The sequence below is a fragment of the Melozone crissalis genome, unplaced genomic scaffold (genome assembly GCF_028551555.1).
Source record: "Melozone crissalis strain CALT ecotype California unplaced genomic scaffold, PUWL_Pcris_2 ptg000254l_1, whole genome shotgun sequence".
Lineage (NCBI taxonomy): Eukaryota > Metazoa > Chordata > Aves > Passeriformes > Passerellidae > Melozone > Melozone crissalis.
In genome coordinates, this window is record NW_026536012.1 from 1410860 (window position 1) to 1428447 (window position 17588).

Consider the following 17588-nt stretch of genomic DNA (forward strand, 5'->3'; position numbering starts at 1 on the left):
TGCAATCACAACAGTATGAAGTCTATAAAACATTACAATCATCTCCTTTCAGACAACTGATAAATATGTCTGTAAATAACTTTCATATGGCTAGTTTTCTATCAAACTGTTTCTTTTTGTATTAACCACAAAATCAATACTGTCAACTGTCAGAAACAAAACAAGCAACTAAGAGCCAAATATAAAAAGGCAATAATGACACAAAAATATTTGTTGCATACTATTTTGTATTATTATGCAAAATAAAATGTTATTAAAAATCTAGCTTCCAGAAAAATACTTTATTTTGTTAATTTTGTTGAAATTTCACATCAAATAAGGAATTCACAGAGAAATCAATGGCTGCCATTTTTCTCGGTATCCTTGTTTTAATAAACCCCTAAACAACACCGCTTTGAAACAGTACTATTCAAGAGCATATATTTTATTCGCCACAGATAATTTCCAAAAGCATTGCTTTTCCTTTAAAATACAACTGGAATTAAGAGCATTTAGAAGCACATTTTAGGTAACTATCAATACAGTCAATACTTAAAACTCCCGTGCGCCAGGCCCAGTCACTCTCCAGTTCCTGGCACATCTCCGAAACATGAGTTTATGATTCCCTGAAGCACAAATTACAGTAAAATGCTTACACGGGCTTTTCTGCTAACAGGTGAATGATGCAGGCGATTGGAACCAGCGTAGGACACCCAGCAAACAGGCAGCGAAGCAGCACAACCCGGGGCACGGACACTGCCCACGCTCGGGCCGGCGGACCGGGGCGGGCCGGTCGCGGGGCACGGCGCTCCTCCCACGAGCGAGGGCAGCAATAGGAGCTCGCCGGAGGCTCTCCTCGCAGGAGCAGAGCCAGGCAAGGGGGGGCGGTCGAGCCTAGGGCTGTCCCGGCGCCTCGGCCCAACGGGCGGGCCCGCGTGGCACCGCCCCGGCCCCCGAGCACCGCCCCGCCGGAGCTGCTGCGGCCGCCGGGCTCTCCCGCCGAGATGGCTGCGCTGAGGGCGACGCGGGTGAGCGGCCAGGGCGGGCGAACGCTCGGGGGACACAGGACCCAGGGAGAGGCACGGGACGGACTGGACCGGACCGGACCGAGGCGCTGCCGGTGCTAGCGGCCAGGGGAGCCCGGGCGGCGGGGAAGGGCGGCGGGATCGCAGAGGGCGAAGGGCGGAAGAGGCAGGGCCAACCTGCGTTCCGCCCGCCGTGACTGTCCGGACGGCTGCGGGCATGGGGGCTGCTCCGGTGGGGAGAGCTGGCGGGGCTGGAATCCACCCGCTGTGCCGCTTTTCCTGCCTCGCAGTATTACCCGAGTTTATGGCCGTAATCCTCACGGTTCGAATGGGTATTGCCATTTGATGTTCTTCACTGGCGATACTGCACAGCCCTGGGGATCCTCATGGGGCAAAGGCCGCGTCGTGCCAAGTGTGTCTGGCACCTCTCCATTTAACGGTGGAGACGGCTTCAAAACACCGGGATTAGAGTTCAGAGTATTTTATCCAATGCATTTCCTTTAGCGTACTTAGCTGTACTACGTATGTTATTTTTAAAAAATATGTGTGAAATATAATAGTTGGTTTTCTAAAGTACAAACTTTCTACTGTATTGGACCACCAATAACCTCACAGCTTCAAACTAGAAAATTAAAACCATTCAAAACTCATTTAGCACTGCACATGCCTTTTTCTAGATTCCCCATTTCCAGAGGCATTCATGAGTCTGAATTACTTGAAAGGCCCTTCACAGCCTCCTAGTAGCAGTGTTGGTTTGCCCTAAATTGATGCAGCTTGGCTGCTGGTCCCGAGTGTTGCTGTGAGAGTGAGGGAAGTCAGTGAGGGAAGAAGTCTCCATCTGAAGTTGGTATATTGTGGCTCAAAAGTAATGCTTTAGGCAAAGGAAGCCCATAGGGAGGAAATTACTATTTCAAGTTCAGCCTCCTGTCATGTTACCCCTGCGACAAACTCTTGATAATTCTTTTCCTTTTTGCCCTGAGATACATGAGGCAGAATCAAGGTTAGCGACCCTTAGCTTATAGTTGTCCCACTGTTTTCTGTGACGTGCATCTTTTCAAACAGGTTCTATAGCTCTTTTGTCATCAAGGTAATAAAGAGATTGCATCACTTTTGTGAGTAGCTTTGTCATACCCTTTTCCTGGCAGCACATTCTTCCAGTGTTAGTCTTGCTACACTGATGATTGCATTTGTAATTGCGACAGAATTTATACAGTAGTGCAAGGAAATGCAGTAGGAGTTGTATCTGAACATCACTAGCAGTAGTTTGTCACTGAATCTAACTGTTCCTCAGAGTTAAGCAGTGAGAAAGTTGACAAGCAGACAGATGGTTATCCAAATTTTTACATGTAGCAAACCCTCATCCTTTGTCATCTCATCAGTCATGCAGCTTCCAGGTATGAGTCCCATCTGTCCATATTTCTTGGCAGGGGTATTGTTGAGTTTTTCCAGAGTAATCTTAAGTGTTATCTTGCATACTATATTACAATAGACATAATTTCACTGGTTTAAATTTTAGGGTATCACTTTCAGCATTAGTTTGAATCCACTTTTCCAAGTGTAAACAAAACCTTTTGGTGGCAAAGCTATGCATTAGTCTATCAAGAGCTGCTCCTTAAAAAAAGAAAAGAAAAAATTTTCAATCATCTGACTTTTTTTCAACCTCATCTTGTCTTTTTTCCAGATAAAATAAGGCATAAATACTTCTGAAGTATCAAGGTCTATCTAGATTTTTGTGGTATTGTTTTGGCTTTTAATATGAGAGGTAGCAGTAACAGAAAACTTAGCAAGATACTCTTTTGCAATGTCTATTGTTTCTAAAAACTTGAAATTAATAATATATTACCTACAGCAAAATGCAATCCTGAATTATTAATAAATTGACAGTACCAGCACAGTATGCAAATATGTCATAGCCTCTCCCTCTTCCCTGCCTGGAAATGTTCCTTCTGCATTTCTTCACCTTTGAACTTTATAGATGTTTTCAGTATCCTCTGGAAATACTTTTTTCACTGTGTTGATACCTATTATTGGCAGTATTCATCATGCTTCTTGAGCTGTGTTATAACCATCTATCATATAGCATTATTATTAAGAGCACAGTTTATCTACTATAACTTTTTTGAAAGTACTTGTTGCCTCCCCAGCTGTGTAACTTTCTGCAATGTCCTTGTCTTCTAGAGTTCCCAGTAAAATTTCTGTGATTTTTTTTGCATTACTATCAATAATTTTTTTTTATGCTAGGAAGTAAGTGACTGCTCTGATCACAATTGAAAAAAAAAAGAGGTCTACATTTTCACAGAAGAAGATCAAGAAGAAGCCTTTCCTTAGTGTTCAGGCAAATTTGGTTTTGCAATATTGATTTGGGCCATCCTAAAAATTATCCAATTTCATATTTTTCACTAATTTTCAAACATTTCAGAGATTCATAGCTCTTGAAGACAGTAAACCATCCTCTTAAATTCAGACATATTTTTGCACAGTATTAAGACATTATGAAAATGTAGCCACAATATTTGGGGCTCTAAACTTGAAAAAGCAGAGAAAGTATTTACAATGAAAAAGAATGAATTTGTGGTAAGTATTAGGAGAAAAAATAAACTTCAGATAGCTGTCTCTCCTGTTGGAGGACAGTAATAATCACCAAGTGTCAGTGGCAGCAGCTTATTAAAAGAAAACAGAGATTAGTGTAGGATATTATCAAAATACTCTGATATATTGGCTAATAGGTAGGTTGTTTTTAAAATCTTGCCAAATCTGAATGTAGGTAAGCATTGAGTAATAGGATATTCACTAGAGGGCCAGAAAATGAAGTTTGATGAGTGTGTGTATAAATGAAAGAAATATATATTGTTGTGTCTCTGTGAGCATACATTTTAATTATACTTAATAATTTTTAAATACTCAATTGCACAATACTTAAAAGTGCATGCAGCAGTTCACTCATCCTTCGTCCCGTCAAAGCCTGACATTCTTGGTAGAGGTGTCAGTTCATGTAAGTGCTGCTTGCCACAGGAGGAAAACACAATGTAGCCAGTAATTGTTTTATCATGGTAGTAATTGTATTTTACTTGATGTGACACAGTTTCTAGAGACGGAGTCTAAAGTTGGGCTGCAGATAGGTTAGTAGGTTTAGGAGGCTTGAGCTGTAAAGATCTTACACCTCATGTTCTTTTCCTCTCTAGAAAATGCTTCAAACCATCACAGGGCATGGATGGAGGTCCTATTCTAGTAAACCTGCTCAAAACTTACATGTAGGCAAACCTGGAGCTGGCTTCAGCTTTGGTAAGTAGTACCGTTTTTGAAAGAAATGTAACAATAACGGGCAAATTGCAGAGTTAAAAAGAAATCATATCCTGTATTGTAGTTCACCGTGATTTTAAGATGAAGGTCTTTGTTCTAAATATATTTCTAGTAAAAAAATAGTTTGAAAAGCAAAGTAACTTTATTCTTAACTGAGGCAAGGCAGATATGTTTGTAGTGTTCTTAAGGTTTTCTTCTTTCTTTAACTCATGTCTATGATAAGTTTTTTTTATTGCCAGAGTGTTTTAGCTTTGAATACTTACCTCATATTGCTGTTTTCAATGTTACACTACCTAAATGTAGTCATAGTTGAACTTGGTTGTCAAGAAATGCAAAAAAGAAATTTATCTTAATCTTGGCATATTATGTATAATATATATATACAAGCAAATTTAGAGGATCAGAGCTAGATGTTTGAAATTGAGTCAGGATCTTTGGGCAACCTCTGTATTTTTATGCTTTTAATTAGCACATTTTTAATTCTACTTATTTCTTTTGGTAATACATTTTATGTTACACAGTCCTCTCTGCTTCGTTTTCAGTATTTTGTGGATAATTTCATCAGACAAGTAAGTGCATGTAGGGGTTGATCAGAGAACAATAGAAGTTTTCTCCCAGGAGGAGGAGGAATCTGAACATTTTTGCTTCCTGGAGAGCCCCAAACAGTGGTGGCTTGGGTTATCCTGGAAGGATGCTCTTGTTTTCTTTTTTATCATAGTCTTGACAATTGGCAAAATAAAAGACAGCAGAGGATTTATGATCTTTTTCTCTCTTTTAAAATAGAACTTACTGATGAACAGAAAGAGTTTCAAGCTACTGCTCGTAAATTTGCTGTGGAGGAAATTATTCCTGTTGCTGCACAATATGACAAAACTGGAGAGGTAAATTCTACCATAGTGTAAGGGAAAATTTGGGGAAAAACAGACTTTTATCTTAACCTGCATAAAATTTAAAGTTTTGGTTGTTATGAATCAGAAGATGATTTTACCATGTCTGTTTCAGTATCCTGTTCCACTTATAAAGCGAGCTTGGGAGCTTGGTCTTATGAATTCACACATACCAGAAAGCTGTGGTACGTAAACATTCTTTTTAATCTGTAAAATAAAACAATGAAAAGACATTAGATGAGATTCCTATGTGTAATTATGGATTCTGTACTGTCGCGTTAATAGTTGCATATTTGAATAATCTAAATTTAATCAGTAGGCAAGTTGACACATACAAGTGTGGTACTAGGTATGGGTGTAATCAGGAGACAAATTAGGCAGATTATGGTTTAGTAATTTATGACCAGATTTTTCTACCGTGATTACAGCTGCTTAATGTTCCCCTGGTGCAGTGTCAGCTGATTAGGCAGAGAAATTAGAAGGTCATGTTTTGTTCTAGTCTCTGATGCAGGCTGGAGCAATTTAAGAGTTTATTCCAGAAGGACAGTTTTTTAGTTTAGATTAAGTGCAGTACAGCAGAGTCCTGACTCATAAGCTGTATGAGTGATACAGACAAACAGGATATGCTAGAGAAGGGTTTTAGTGAAAGGAACTCATGCCTCATAAAATCATTGAAGTTCTCTGAAGTAGCTAATAAATGTGTGAGCAGGTGATAGAGAATGCCTGAACTTCCAAAATAAGTTTTAAAGATCGTCAGGTTTCATACTGGCAAAATTAGCAGCACAGCCTTGCTAGGTCTTGTGCTATTTGGGATGTCTATAAATAAACGGAGAAGGGCATAAATGCAAAGGTGATAGAGTTTGCTGGTAATACTTAGTTATTCGGCACAGAAAAGATGATCTGGTTCAGACAGCTGCAGGAAAAGGTCACAGAAGAGAATGAGAGTTAAAATGGCAATGTGATTCCAAAAAGAAAAAGTGATGCACGTGTGAAGGGAAAGAATCAATCTGAACTTCACAGAGGAAAGGTATGCTGTGCACTAGATACTGCCTCTCAGAAAAGACATCTTTGGATCCTGTGAACATGAGCATAATGCTCAGAAGTGGTCAAAACTGTAAAATCTAAGGTCAAGAGGGACTCTTAAGGGAATGAATTAAAAAGAAGAAGGCATAATTATGCTGCCTCCTGAATGCAAATTGCACTTGCTTCTTTAACTCATTATATAGTCAGATCCTTCCTTCTCAAGAGAGTATTAGGGAAATGGAGAAGGTTTCTAAAAGGATGACAATGAATATAGAAGTTTTATCTTCTGTGTGAGATGTAAACTCTATAGGAGAAATTACTAAAATGTTAGTGTCATGGAAGAATGTGAAAAGGGATTGGTGGTTCACTGTCCCTTTCAATATAACTAGAAGGCATCAAATTATGTCAGCAGATGCTAGATTCAAAACAAGTAAAAGGAGATGGTTCTGCATGCAGTGTGGAGTTAATTTGCCACTTATTGCCCCTGTAGGATATAGGTGCTAAAATTTGACATAGATTCAAAAAGACACTGGTTAAATGCATATAACAGATGTCTGTCAGGGGTTGGCATAAGAAAGATACCAAAGAGAATTATTTCTTTGACCGAGGAAGTCACCTGAAAGTTCAGGAAAATATTTTTGAGGTAGTTGTTATTGTACTTGTATGTAATGTTGGCCAGTTTCCCGTCGTGTTGGCTTCTGTCAGAAACAGATTACTGTGTTGGCTGTCTACTAATATGGACACTTTTTTGTTCCCAAATGCTTTTGGCTCAGGGGCCCTTTCTCTGCTTCCTAGGAACTCTTAATTCTTGAATGTACAGTAGTAAAAAAATGTGAGTGGTACATTCTTGCCACTTTGTGCAAGTTGTCCCACGTTAATCAAACAATAACTCTGGACACATGACACGTAATTTTCAAATGGCCCGTTACTCTTCTGATGAAGATTTATTTAAAAAGCTTGTGTGAGAATGCCTAACCAAACCCAGTACACAATCAAACGTATATGGAATAGTACACTTTCATAAGTATGTTGTATAAATCATTAATATGAATACATTATAATTTAAATCCCCTTGAGTAACCTAAATACTTCAACCATAGGTGGCCTTGGCCTTGGCAGTTTTGAAGCGTGCCTTATTACAGAAGAGTTAGCTTACGGATGTACAGGGGTTCAAACCGCCATCGAAGCAAATTCCCTAGGGGTAAGTTCTGTCTTTTCTTACATCCCTTAAACTATAATCTCTACCCTTGAAAGAGCCAGATTAACAGTCTAAATATTTTTTTTTCAGCAAATGCCAGTTATCATTGCAGGAAATGAGCATCAGCAGAAAAAATACTTAGGAAGAATGACAGAAGAACCAATGATGTGTGTAAGTATAACTGCTATATTGCAGAATGTTTCTAAACCACTTTAATTGTATTACTCCTTTTTTTTTTTAATTCCTTTTTTTGCGATTTTTTTTTTCTCCTGAACACTTATATGTACTCACAACTTAGCCCTGTTTGATTTATATGTAAACAGTGACATTTACTGAAAGGTAGCGAATACCTAATGAGATACATCCAGTAAGTAAACAGAAGATATTAAATTATCCTCATCCTAAGTCACTTACCAAAAATAATAGGGTTTTTTTTCCCTTTCAAGAAGGGTTGTAGATGTTTAAGAAAAATACAAGCTTTATGTAAGGAGACCCTCAACTTGGATGGGAATGACACCCGATTTGTGATCTCAAATATTATATAAATAGTACTTGTTATGTAGAAAGAAGTAAAGATTTGTCTGCCATGTATATCAATTTACAACTAAGCCTCCTAAACTGAACGACTCAGTGCTCCTATTTTCAGACTTTGAAGATCCTCAGCTTTCACATCAGAATTTTTGAATCCTGGAAGTAGTAACTTAAGGATTACAGAATGTTTCTGTTTGTTTAAAAGCCAATTTTATGTATTATTATGGATTTATAAAGAAAATTAACCCTTACTTGGCCAGCTGTTGGAAGGGGGGAGGGGGCCAAGTGTAGAGTTGTTTTGGGGTTTTATTGGGGAGTTTTGTTTATTTGGTGTTTGGATATTACCATGCAGTTCACTTAAACCTTCAACAGTTAGTTTGATGCACATAATCTGCATGAGTTTGTAGCTGACTAAAGATAGAACTTTTATTCCACATGAATTTGCATCTTAATTTCTTTTAGGCTTACTGTGTAACAGAGCCTGGAGCAGGCTCTGATGTGGCTGGTATAAAAACAAAGGCTGAGAAGAAAGGAGATGAATATGTTATTAACGGTCAGAAGATGTGGATCACAAATGGGGGGAAAGCAAACTGGTATGTTAACTGGTGTCACAGTTCTATGCCGTGTCTTTACCCCACCCCTGCAGCCTCAGTTAAATTGTTTAAAGACCCATCCTTTAAAAACCTATCTTTCAGACACAAATCTGAATGTTTCTCTGTGTTACATTTTAATCTCTGCCCAGTTTATGAGGATCGCTATCAGGATAGCATATAAAATGCAGTCTTGAGTGCTATGCAAAGCCTAAAAAGAAAAATGAGTGATGACATTATGACTCCACACTCAGTAATAGCCTCTTGAATCTTTCGGCTATCAAAATTAAATGTGATTCTACTAGAAACACCTCTGACTCCTAGTGAAGCTAGAAATGCTGTTATATTGTAGTGTTACTTTTTATTTTCTGAAAAGAAAATATTTTCCATCTGTCAAAGATTGCAGATATGTCTTGTGTTGTCTGGAGTGTGCTTTTACAATGTAAACCTCCTAAATCATGTCTTACATCATGTTGATTCACAACACAGAAATTTCCCTGAATTCAAGTGGAAGAAACTTTATACATTTACCCAGAAATGGAATTTTCTTGTTATTTTCTTGTTGCAGGCAGACCACCCACCAAAGACAATCTGTCAGATTTCTTTTGACCTTACTAAATACCACAGAAGTGATTTACAGCTGTTTAATTTTTAAGAGAGATACTTATCTACAACTTATACTTAGAAAAATAAAATCAAGATCTTTGAAGTCAGATTATAACTTTTACATCCAAGAAGTTATGTTCTAAGCATTAATTTTTATGTACATGGTATGAATAGGTTTCTTTTGTACTATATAGGAATCTGTTAATATCATACAGACTTACAATACATGGAAAAGGTAGGGAATATTTGCATGTTGATCTGAGTAACTTTATGAAATATTGAATCTTTAAAACTTCTACTCTCTTGCTCCCTCTTATTTTATTTTCAGGATGGGCAAGAAAGAAAGGCTGTTAACTCACAGACAAAATTTATTATATGGTAGAAATGCACATAAAAATGTTTAAAGTGCTAGATAAATATATCTTGTTAATTGTGAAGATAAACTGCATCCATCTACTTTGTTTTACACTAGGTATTTTTTGCTAGCACGTACAAATCCAGATCCAAAAACTCCTGCAAGCAAAGCCTTTACTGGATTCATTGTGGAAGCAGATAGCCCAGGGATACAAATTGGAAGAAAGGTGAAGACTGTATTTCTTGTTTGACAAGTCAGGAACTGTTGTTCAGTTCTAAACCAACAATAAAACAAATGTACCACTAAAGAAAAGAGACTGTTACACAACTGAACAGTCTCATATGCTTATGTGCTTATGTATGCTTGTGTGCTTATGTATGCTTATCTTTTAATTTTCAAAACAGAGAGGAACTATGCATGAAACATAATTTTAAAGCTATTAATTCAAAAAAGGAATTATTCAGAATGGTCTAAAGTAAGATGACTACTTTGAACGTCTGCAAAGAGTCTTTGAGAACGACTATATTGGCAGGTGCCAATAAATGAGAAGTAGTATGCCTTGAAAAACTAAGAAGCAAGCTGGACAATTTTGACCGCAAATACATATCTAGTGAGTTTTACTTTTAGCTAGTGCTGGTCAAAGAAGACACCTTAGAGATACTGATGCTACTTCTCTCTTTACAAAAATTGCTATTTTTAATAGTAGGTAAAACTGAATGTGGAACATTAGTCAAGAAATCTGAAAACTTGAAAAACTCATTTATTTATTCACTTGTAGTATACCTGTACTTCCTGCATATTAGATTCTTTCCTTTTTCCACTTGCATCTAAAAGATAGTTGAACTAGAAGAACACAAGAACACTGATTACAGTGACAGAACTAATTTCATATTAAGGAGAAAGTAAGCTGCCCAACTTAGACAAGTTAAGGGCATGCTGGTCTGCAAATACAAAACTAGTATGTGTCTGGCACGTGGTAATTTTTAGATTAGTTGTTTTGGGGAAGAAAAACTATGCTTTGAGTGAACAAAAAAATGAAAATATAATGTACCTTTGAATAATCCAAATTAGTAGCACATCTGTAAATTTCCCACTTCAGGAAATGAATATGGGTCAACGCTGCTCAGATACAAGAGGCATTGTCTTTGAAGATGTGAGAGTCCCAAAAGAAAATGTATTGATAGCTGAAGGAGCTGGCTTTAAAATCGCAATGGGAGCTTTTGATAAGACCAGACCACCCGTAAGTATCAGGAAAAAAATAGGTTATAAAATATAGCAGGAATTTCTGATTTTTTATTCTGGCCTGTATTAAATTTAGGTAGCAGCTGGTGCTGTTGGATTGGCAAAAAGAGCCCTTGATGAAGCTACTAGATATGCTTTGGAGAGAAAAACCTTTGGGAAACCAATTGTTGAAGTAAGTGTGGGGGCAGACAATGCATAAAAGCTTATGTTTTCACACTAGATGTACTACTACTGATTTTTCAAGGTTATTCCTTAATATTTATATATTTATAATTCCTTTGTTTTTATATTATACCTCAGCCATTTTGTGGTTTCCAAGTATATAGGTTGCACTATAAGTAAACTTAGCTATGTGGTAACTTCAAGAGTTTTTGGTAATTTATCAATGATAGTAGGAAAACCAGAAAGAAAACTCTGCCCCAAAGCTCAGAACTTACATACCAACTGGGCATACTTAAGTTCTTCAGCACTAATAAAGAGGGATCTTCAGGAAAGAAGAAAACATCTGAGGTGTGTGGAACAAGATATATTGTATTAGAGTACATTAGAATACCAATAGAATACATTGCCCATCATGCTGCTTACCAGATCTGAAAAAATATGAATAAACAACAAGAGAAATACCAACAAATAGGAAAGAACAACTTCAGCTATTGTTTCATCAGTATTTAATCCCTATGACTAAATGGACTTGGAAATCGAAAACTTAAAGAGTATAATTCAACATACCTATACGAGAGCGTGATGCATGTTCTGTATAACTCCTCTTGTACGACTTACTGAGTTTTTTGAAAAAGATCACTGCATTAAGAAGATTTTATCTTTCCTTCATGTCATAGAATTTTAAGCAGGCAATATTAACCTAGGTTATTTCATCACAGCACCAAGCAGTGTCTTTCTTGCTTGCTGAAATGGCAATGAAAGTTGAACTCGCTAGGATGGCTTACCAGAGAGCTGCATGGGAAGTTGATGCCGGTCGCAGGAATACCTACTATGCTTCCATTGCAAAGGCATTTGCTGGTGACATTGCAAACCAAGTAGCTGCAGATGCAGTACAGATTTTTGGAGGAAATGGATTTAATACTGAATATCCTGTAGAAAAACTAATGAGAGATGCTAAAATCTATCAGGTAAGTAAAAGAGAAAGTGGTAATGCATAGATTTTATACAGAATAAAGTAATGACTACTTACTTCAAATCATGATATGCACATATTAAAAAAAAAATAATTTGAGAATTAAAGCAGTAATCCTTCCATTTAAAGAAACAATCATTCACATCAGGAAATTACTTCATACTAAAGTCATTGCACTTGATAAAAACTGAAACCGCTTAAGAGAAATAAATCATATTTTGTGGGTTTTGGGTTTTTTTTCCTCCCTAATGAGGTAACTCGTTGCAATTCTTGGATTGTCAATTTTGAAGTCTTTGAATTCTTAGGGAAAAAATCTTGATCAAAATACCAGTGCTTGCTCTGGGATTCTGTAAGTAGAATTGGTTTACATATCATACTGTTCTTGAAAATCTCTAGAGATGCAAAACTTTTGACCATCTGTCTGTGCCCTGGACTGATGTCTTTTTATAGTTCAGCTGTCTTCTTAGCCTGAACACTAAAGCAGTTTCTTACCCCAACGACTTATGAGGGAAGAGGTGTTTTTTGTTTGGTTAGGGTTTTTGTTTTACTTTTCCATTAAACTTTCCGTTTGAAACTTTGGTATTAAAAGCTTTGTAGAATGCTGGGGCTGATGTATGAACAGTATTGGGTATCATGGTTGTGTAGTTTAAACCCAGCTGGCAGCTAAGTTGCCACACAAGGAAGCTGCACACTCCCTTCTCCTTCCTCCCTGCTCCTGAGGGATGGTGGAGAGAATTTGAAAAAAAAAAACTAAATCTCATGCATAGAGAATAATTGAAATAAATTTAATAATAATAAGTTTAATAATTGAAATAAAGTAACTTATAATAATAAAAGAGAGAGGCAGATGGGAATAGAACCCAGGAAGAACAAGATGCACAATAAAGTTGTTCACCACCTGGTGACCAATGCCCACCTTGTCCACCCACGGCAATCAGCACCCTCCTGGTCAACTCCCCCTAAGTTTATGTACTGGCTGTGACTCTCTATGGCATGAAATGCCCCTTTGGCCATTCCAGGTCAGCACTCCTGGCCATGCTCCCTTCCAGCTTTTTGTGCACCTCCTCACTGACAGATCACAGGAAACTGAAAGTCCTGAATTTCCAGTAAGCACTACAGAGCAAGAACTGAAACATGAACATGTTACCAACACTATTCTCACAAAACACAGCACTGGACCAGCTACTAGAAAAACTATTAACCCTATCCTAGCTGGAAATATGACATGTAAAATGATTACCTTGCATGTGTTGTATCAATAGAAGTGTGACAAACTAGAGTGATCATCCACTTTTTTAACAAGACCCTTTTGTACTCGTATTTAGCCCATAGTTCGCTGTAATCACCCAGGTTTTTTACTGCAGTGTTACTGTCAAGAAATTATTCCATGTCATGTTGTAACTAGTATATTGGCATATACTATGCTGCAGTTCTTAATTCAGCAAGAATATTTTAATTTCATTCAGCAAAACCAGTAATCTTCATTGACATCTAACACTGACTACAAAACTGACTACACTTTTGTAGTCAGTGTTAGATGTCAAGATTTTGCATTTCTTGAAATCCTCTACTTGAAATCCAAAGTAGAGGATTTCAAGAAATGCACATAGACCATGACCTCTAATGATTGTTAGCTATAACAGCTGTCAGTCCAAGATTCTAGGCAGTTAATATTTGTCTTACAGCTGACTTGCAAATGCAAACTAATATTGCCACTAGCCAAGAATTTATTTTTCTCAGTTTAAGGAAAGACAACTGCTATGTTGGTATCCAAAGGTCCCTATAACTAACTTCACTTCTGTGAGTGAGGAAATGAATGACTAATTGAAATCTATGATTGGGATTTTTTTCCTGTCAAATTGCATGCTTTTTTAGAGAATGATAGTGCAAGGGTTGAAACTCAGATTGATTGAGACTGATTTGACAAAATTCCATTATTACGTAGTTTTTTCATTACAGTGATCTAAATGCATGGCTAAGTAGGTTTGTTTTTGTAATTAATCAGATGTAGTATTAAATTTTTGATGACTTGTCAGTTCCATTTCATCCCCAAAAGAATTCAGGAAGGGGTTTTGTCTTGCAATCATTTTGTCCATGTCTCTTGATTATATCTTACGCTTCACTGTGCTTTGCTGTGTTACTGCTCAATTCCAGATGGTATATACTTTTGGCCATACATTGCATGCAGAAAAACTTGATTTTTCAAATTATCTTTCATATGTTTGATCGTTTTTGGTATTACACAATCCTTTTATTGTGTTTACTGATAACATTTTTACATGTCCTTACTGTGCCCTAGTTTTGTCCGGGTAGAAATCTTGGCTACTTTGATAAAAACTCTTAGGTTTGGAAACTCTTAAATTTGGAAAACTTCCTTTCTTTAATTGTCAGAGAGTCTTGAAACTGTTTCCATCAGCTTACAAGCCAAAACCTTTCCTGTAATAACTTACTGAGATTGTGAGTTGTGATATCTTTGATTGATTTCCATGGCTGTGCCCACCAGCAAGTGCAAGTGTAGTGCAGTAGGAGCAGTTTGGTAGACTGCAGGAGCAGCTGCTGAGACTCTGACAGCCGCACTCTGAGCAGTTTGAGCAGGCCGGGTTCACAGCAAGCCTGTTTCGTCCCTTGGGATGTGTGTCCCTGACAGGCATCCAGCTGTTAGGGGCCAGCTGTAGGCTTGTACCATTAGGGCTTTTCTAGGGATTGGTGAATGTTTAGTATAGAGAGAAAGCAGACTTCTATTTCAGTTGGTTTCAGAAGGCACCTGGTACTCACAAAACACAGTCTGCTCTGTGGACTGGATCAACACAGGGTAAGCAGCAGCAGGGAATCAACAGCTTGTTCTGAACCAGAACACTAATGTGAACACAGGTGATAGGATTCTTATTTTTAAAATGCTCTTTAAGTTTCCTGGAAAGATTATTCCTAGAAGTGAATTTGCATGATTTCCGGCATTTTGCCAAACCAAGTTTTGGCAGAACTGGGAGCTGAAACATTAAAATCTCTAGACTATGTTGCCTCAGCCCTTGCATTACATTGCAGTATGCCTGTGGAGCATATGTCCTCCATTGGCTTTAGAACTTTATAGGTGCTTTTTTATCTATTTTTGACTTTGCTGCCAGCAAACAAACAGAAGAGAGGGATGATGCAGGCTGTTTCTAGAAGAAAATGCAAGAATAAAGAAAACCACAAACAAAACTGTGTGGGAGAGAGTACTAGTTGACAAGAAGCAATAGAAATAAATGGATCAAAGACAACAGACCTTGAAAGGCTAGTTAAAGAAAACACTTTAGGACAAATCATCTCTTCCCTTCTACCCATGATTTCAGATCCTACTTCAAAAAATCTCAATAATGTATTTTCTTCCTTAAATAAGAGGAATGTTGTCACCTATTTTCATAAGAGCCCTACTGGCTTTAGATAGGTGCACCTGAGAGAACAAGACTTTCTCAGTATCTTGTATGATTTACATTTAATTTAGCCCACTGTGATTACTCCGGTACACTGGAATTTCCTCTGTTTTCTTCTGTCTTCCTGCACATCCTAATCCACACTGGATTAGTGCCATGGAGGTTTACAAATGTATACCCGTTAAAACCTTTTTAAAAATCACCCAGTAACATTATTGCAATTCTTCTTTTCAGATTTATGAGGGAACTGCTCAGATTCAAAGGATGATCATAGCTCGTGAACATGTTGGCAAATATAAGGCTTAAAGAAATGTATAAAGTGTGTCTGGTGCTGCTGTAGTGTTCTGTGTTCTTATGGAAGAAGATTTTAATGTGTTTCTCAATAGAATTAAAAAGAGATAAAATTCCTTCATAATATTTTTATTCTGTTCATTATTAAGCACTGATTCTGTTCTCAGTATAAAATAAGATAATCAGAGTGTAATTTTTGACAGTCAATGCTGCATTTCAATAAAATATTTTTAAGAGAAGTGTGGTTGGTTTGTATTAATTTTGTTTGTCATATCACTTTCACTGGACAACTAACCCAAAATACTATTTCTGAAGTACAGTAATAGCTGTATTTCAGTTTCTCTATGCTCTTGCCCCAAGCAGCTGAACAGCCATTCCAGTTGAGCAGCAGGAAAGCCTGCATTGCTACTGTCTGTGCTGGGGATTTATATACTAGTCAGATTCTGGCCTTTACACTCTGAAGCATGTACATATTACATGAGGATGAATCACTTCAAATGAGAATGTGTAGCTTTCCCTTAACAATTACTTACAATATGTTTCTTATTTAAAATCCAGTATATTTAAACACAGAATCAGAGAGTATGCAGAGTTGGGAGGGACCCACAAAGACCATCAAATCCAACTCCTGGACCTGCACAAAAATCCCACTCTGTGCCCAAAAGCATGGTCCAAATGCTGCTTGAGTTCTCACAGCCTTGGAGCTGTGACCGCTGCCCTGGTGAGCCTGACCATTCTCTGGGGGAAAAACCTTCCCGTAACGCCAAACCTAAACCTCCTGACTCAGCTCCAACCATTCCTTCAGGTTCTGTTCCTGAGCACCAGAGAGATGAGATCAGTGTCTGTCCCTCTTCCCCTCACAAGGAGGTTGTAGACTGTGACTGGTCTCCCCTCCAACTCTTCTTCAGGTTGAACAGACCAAATGACCTCTGCTGCTCCTCATACAGCTTCCCCACAAGGCCCTTCACCATCTTCACTGCCCTCCTTAGGATGCTGTCTAATAGCTTCATGTCTTGTATATATAAACCTATTATTCCTTTCCATCAATGCATATACTTAACTATGCTTGCAGCAAGAACAGCCAAGAAGAAGGAATTTGGAGATTTATTTTTTTAACCTTGGATAGACCTTTCTTGGCAATGCTGGCAGAATAGACATTCCCTGGAGTTTTTGGACAAATTACTGGATACGTGAGGCTATACTGCATCCAGTTCTAGGCTCCCCTGTATAAGAAAGATGGGGACTTAAAGGAGGGAGTCTAGCACATGGCTAGAAAACTAGTAAGGACCTGAAGCATCTGTCATGTGAGACGAGACTAACTTTTTAGCCTGGACAAGAGAAAGCTCCGGTAATTTTATCTATGTGCATTAATTCTTGATGGGATGTAATGAAGAGGAGGGAGCCAGCCTCATTAACAAGACAAGAAGCAGCGGGGACAAATTAAAATACACGACATTCCACTGGAACACAACTTATTTTTTTACTGTGAGGGCTGTCATATGCTGGCAGAGGTGGTGGAGTCTCCATTTGACACTCAAAACTCAACAGGTAGTGGTCTCGAATAACCTGCTCTAGCTAAGCCTACTTGGTGTAGGTGGGTTGTGCTCCATGATTCCAAGAGGTATCTTCAAACCTCAATTAATCTATTAAGTCATTTCCAATTTCACTCCAAAATGTCCTTGCCTGTGTCTGGTATCTTTCATATCTAATCTGAATTTACTGGATGGTACTAATGCTATCATCAGGTATAAGCTCTGCAATCCTTATTTATTGGGTAAGCTAGCTGGAAAATCAGTTCTGTAAAGAAAGCATTTAGTGTCTATAAATTACTGACTTTCCTCCAGGAAGAGTCATAATGCAACATCTTTGGTAAGTATTTGACATATGTAAGACCTTATTTTTGACTGTCCTGTGCAACATTATACATACTACAACTTCTTTGATGTTTCTGCCTGGTATAGTTCAGGGGGAATCAAAAGCTGGTAATCATAAACAGAATCACCCAAGGCAGTTTTA

General features: G+C 37.9%; 1 protein-coding gene across 1 annotated transcript; it reads left to right on the forward strand.

Annotated features, from left to right (window-relative positions):
- Nucleotides 1–931: 931 nt before the first annotated feature.
- On the forward strand, nucleotides 932–15810 carry ACADM (acyl-CoA dehydrogenase medium chain). The gene is made up of 12 exons (XM_054294570.1): nucleotides 932–1007; nucleotides 4187–4286; nucleotides 5088–5185; nucleotides 5307–5376; nucleotides 7315–7415; nucleotides 7503–7583; nucleotides 8406–8536; nucleotides 9612–9720; nucleotides 10594–10734; nucleotides 10813–10908; nucleotides 11618–11866; nucleotides 15516–15810. Exons 1-12 carry the CDS (start codon nucleotides 984–986, stop codon nucleotides 15585–15587), a joined length of 1272 nt encoding a protein of 423 aa, XP_054150545.1. The 5' UTR covers nucleotides 932–983; the 3' UTR covers nucleotides 15588–15810.
- The last annotated feature ends 1778 nt before the right edge of the window (nucleotides 15811–17588 follow it).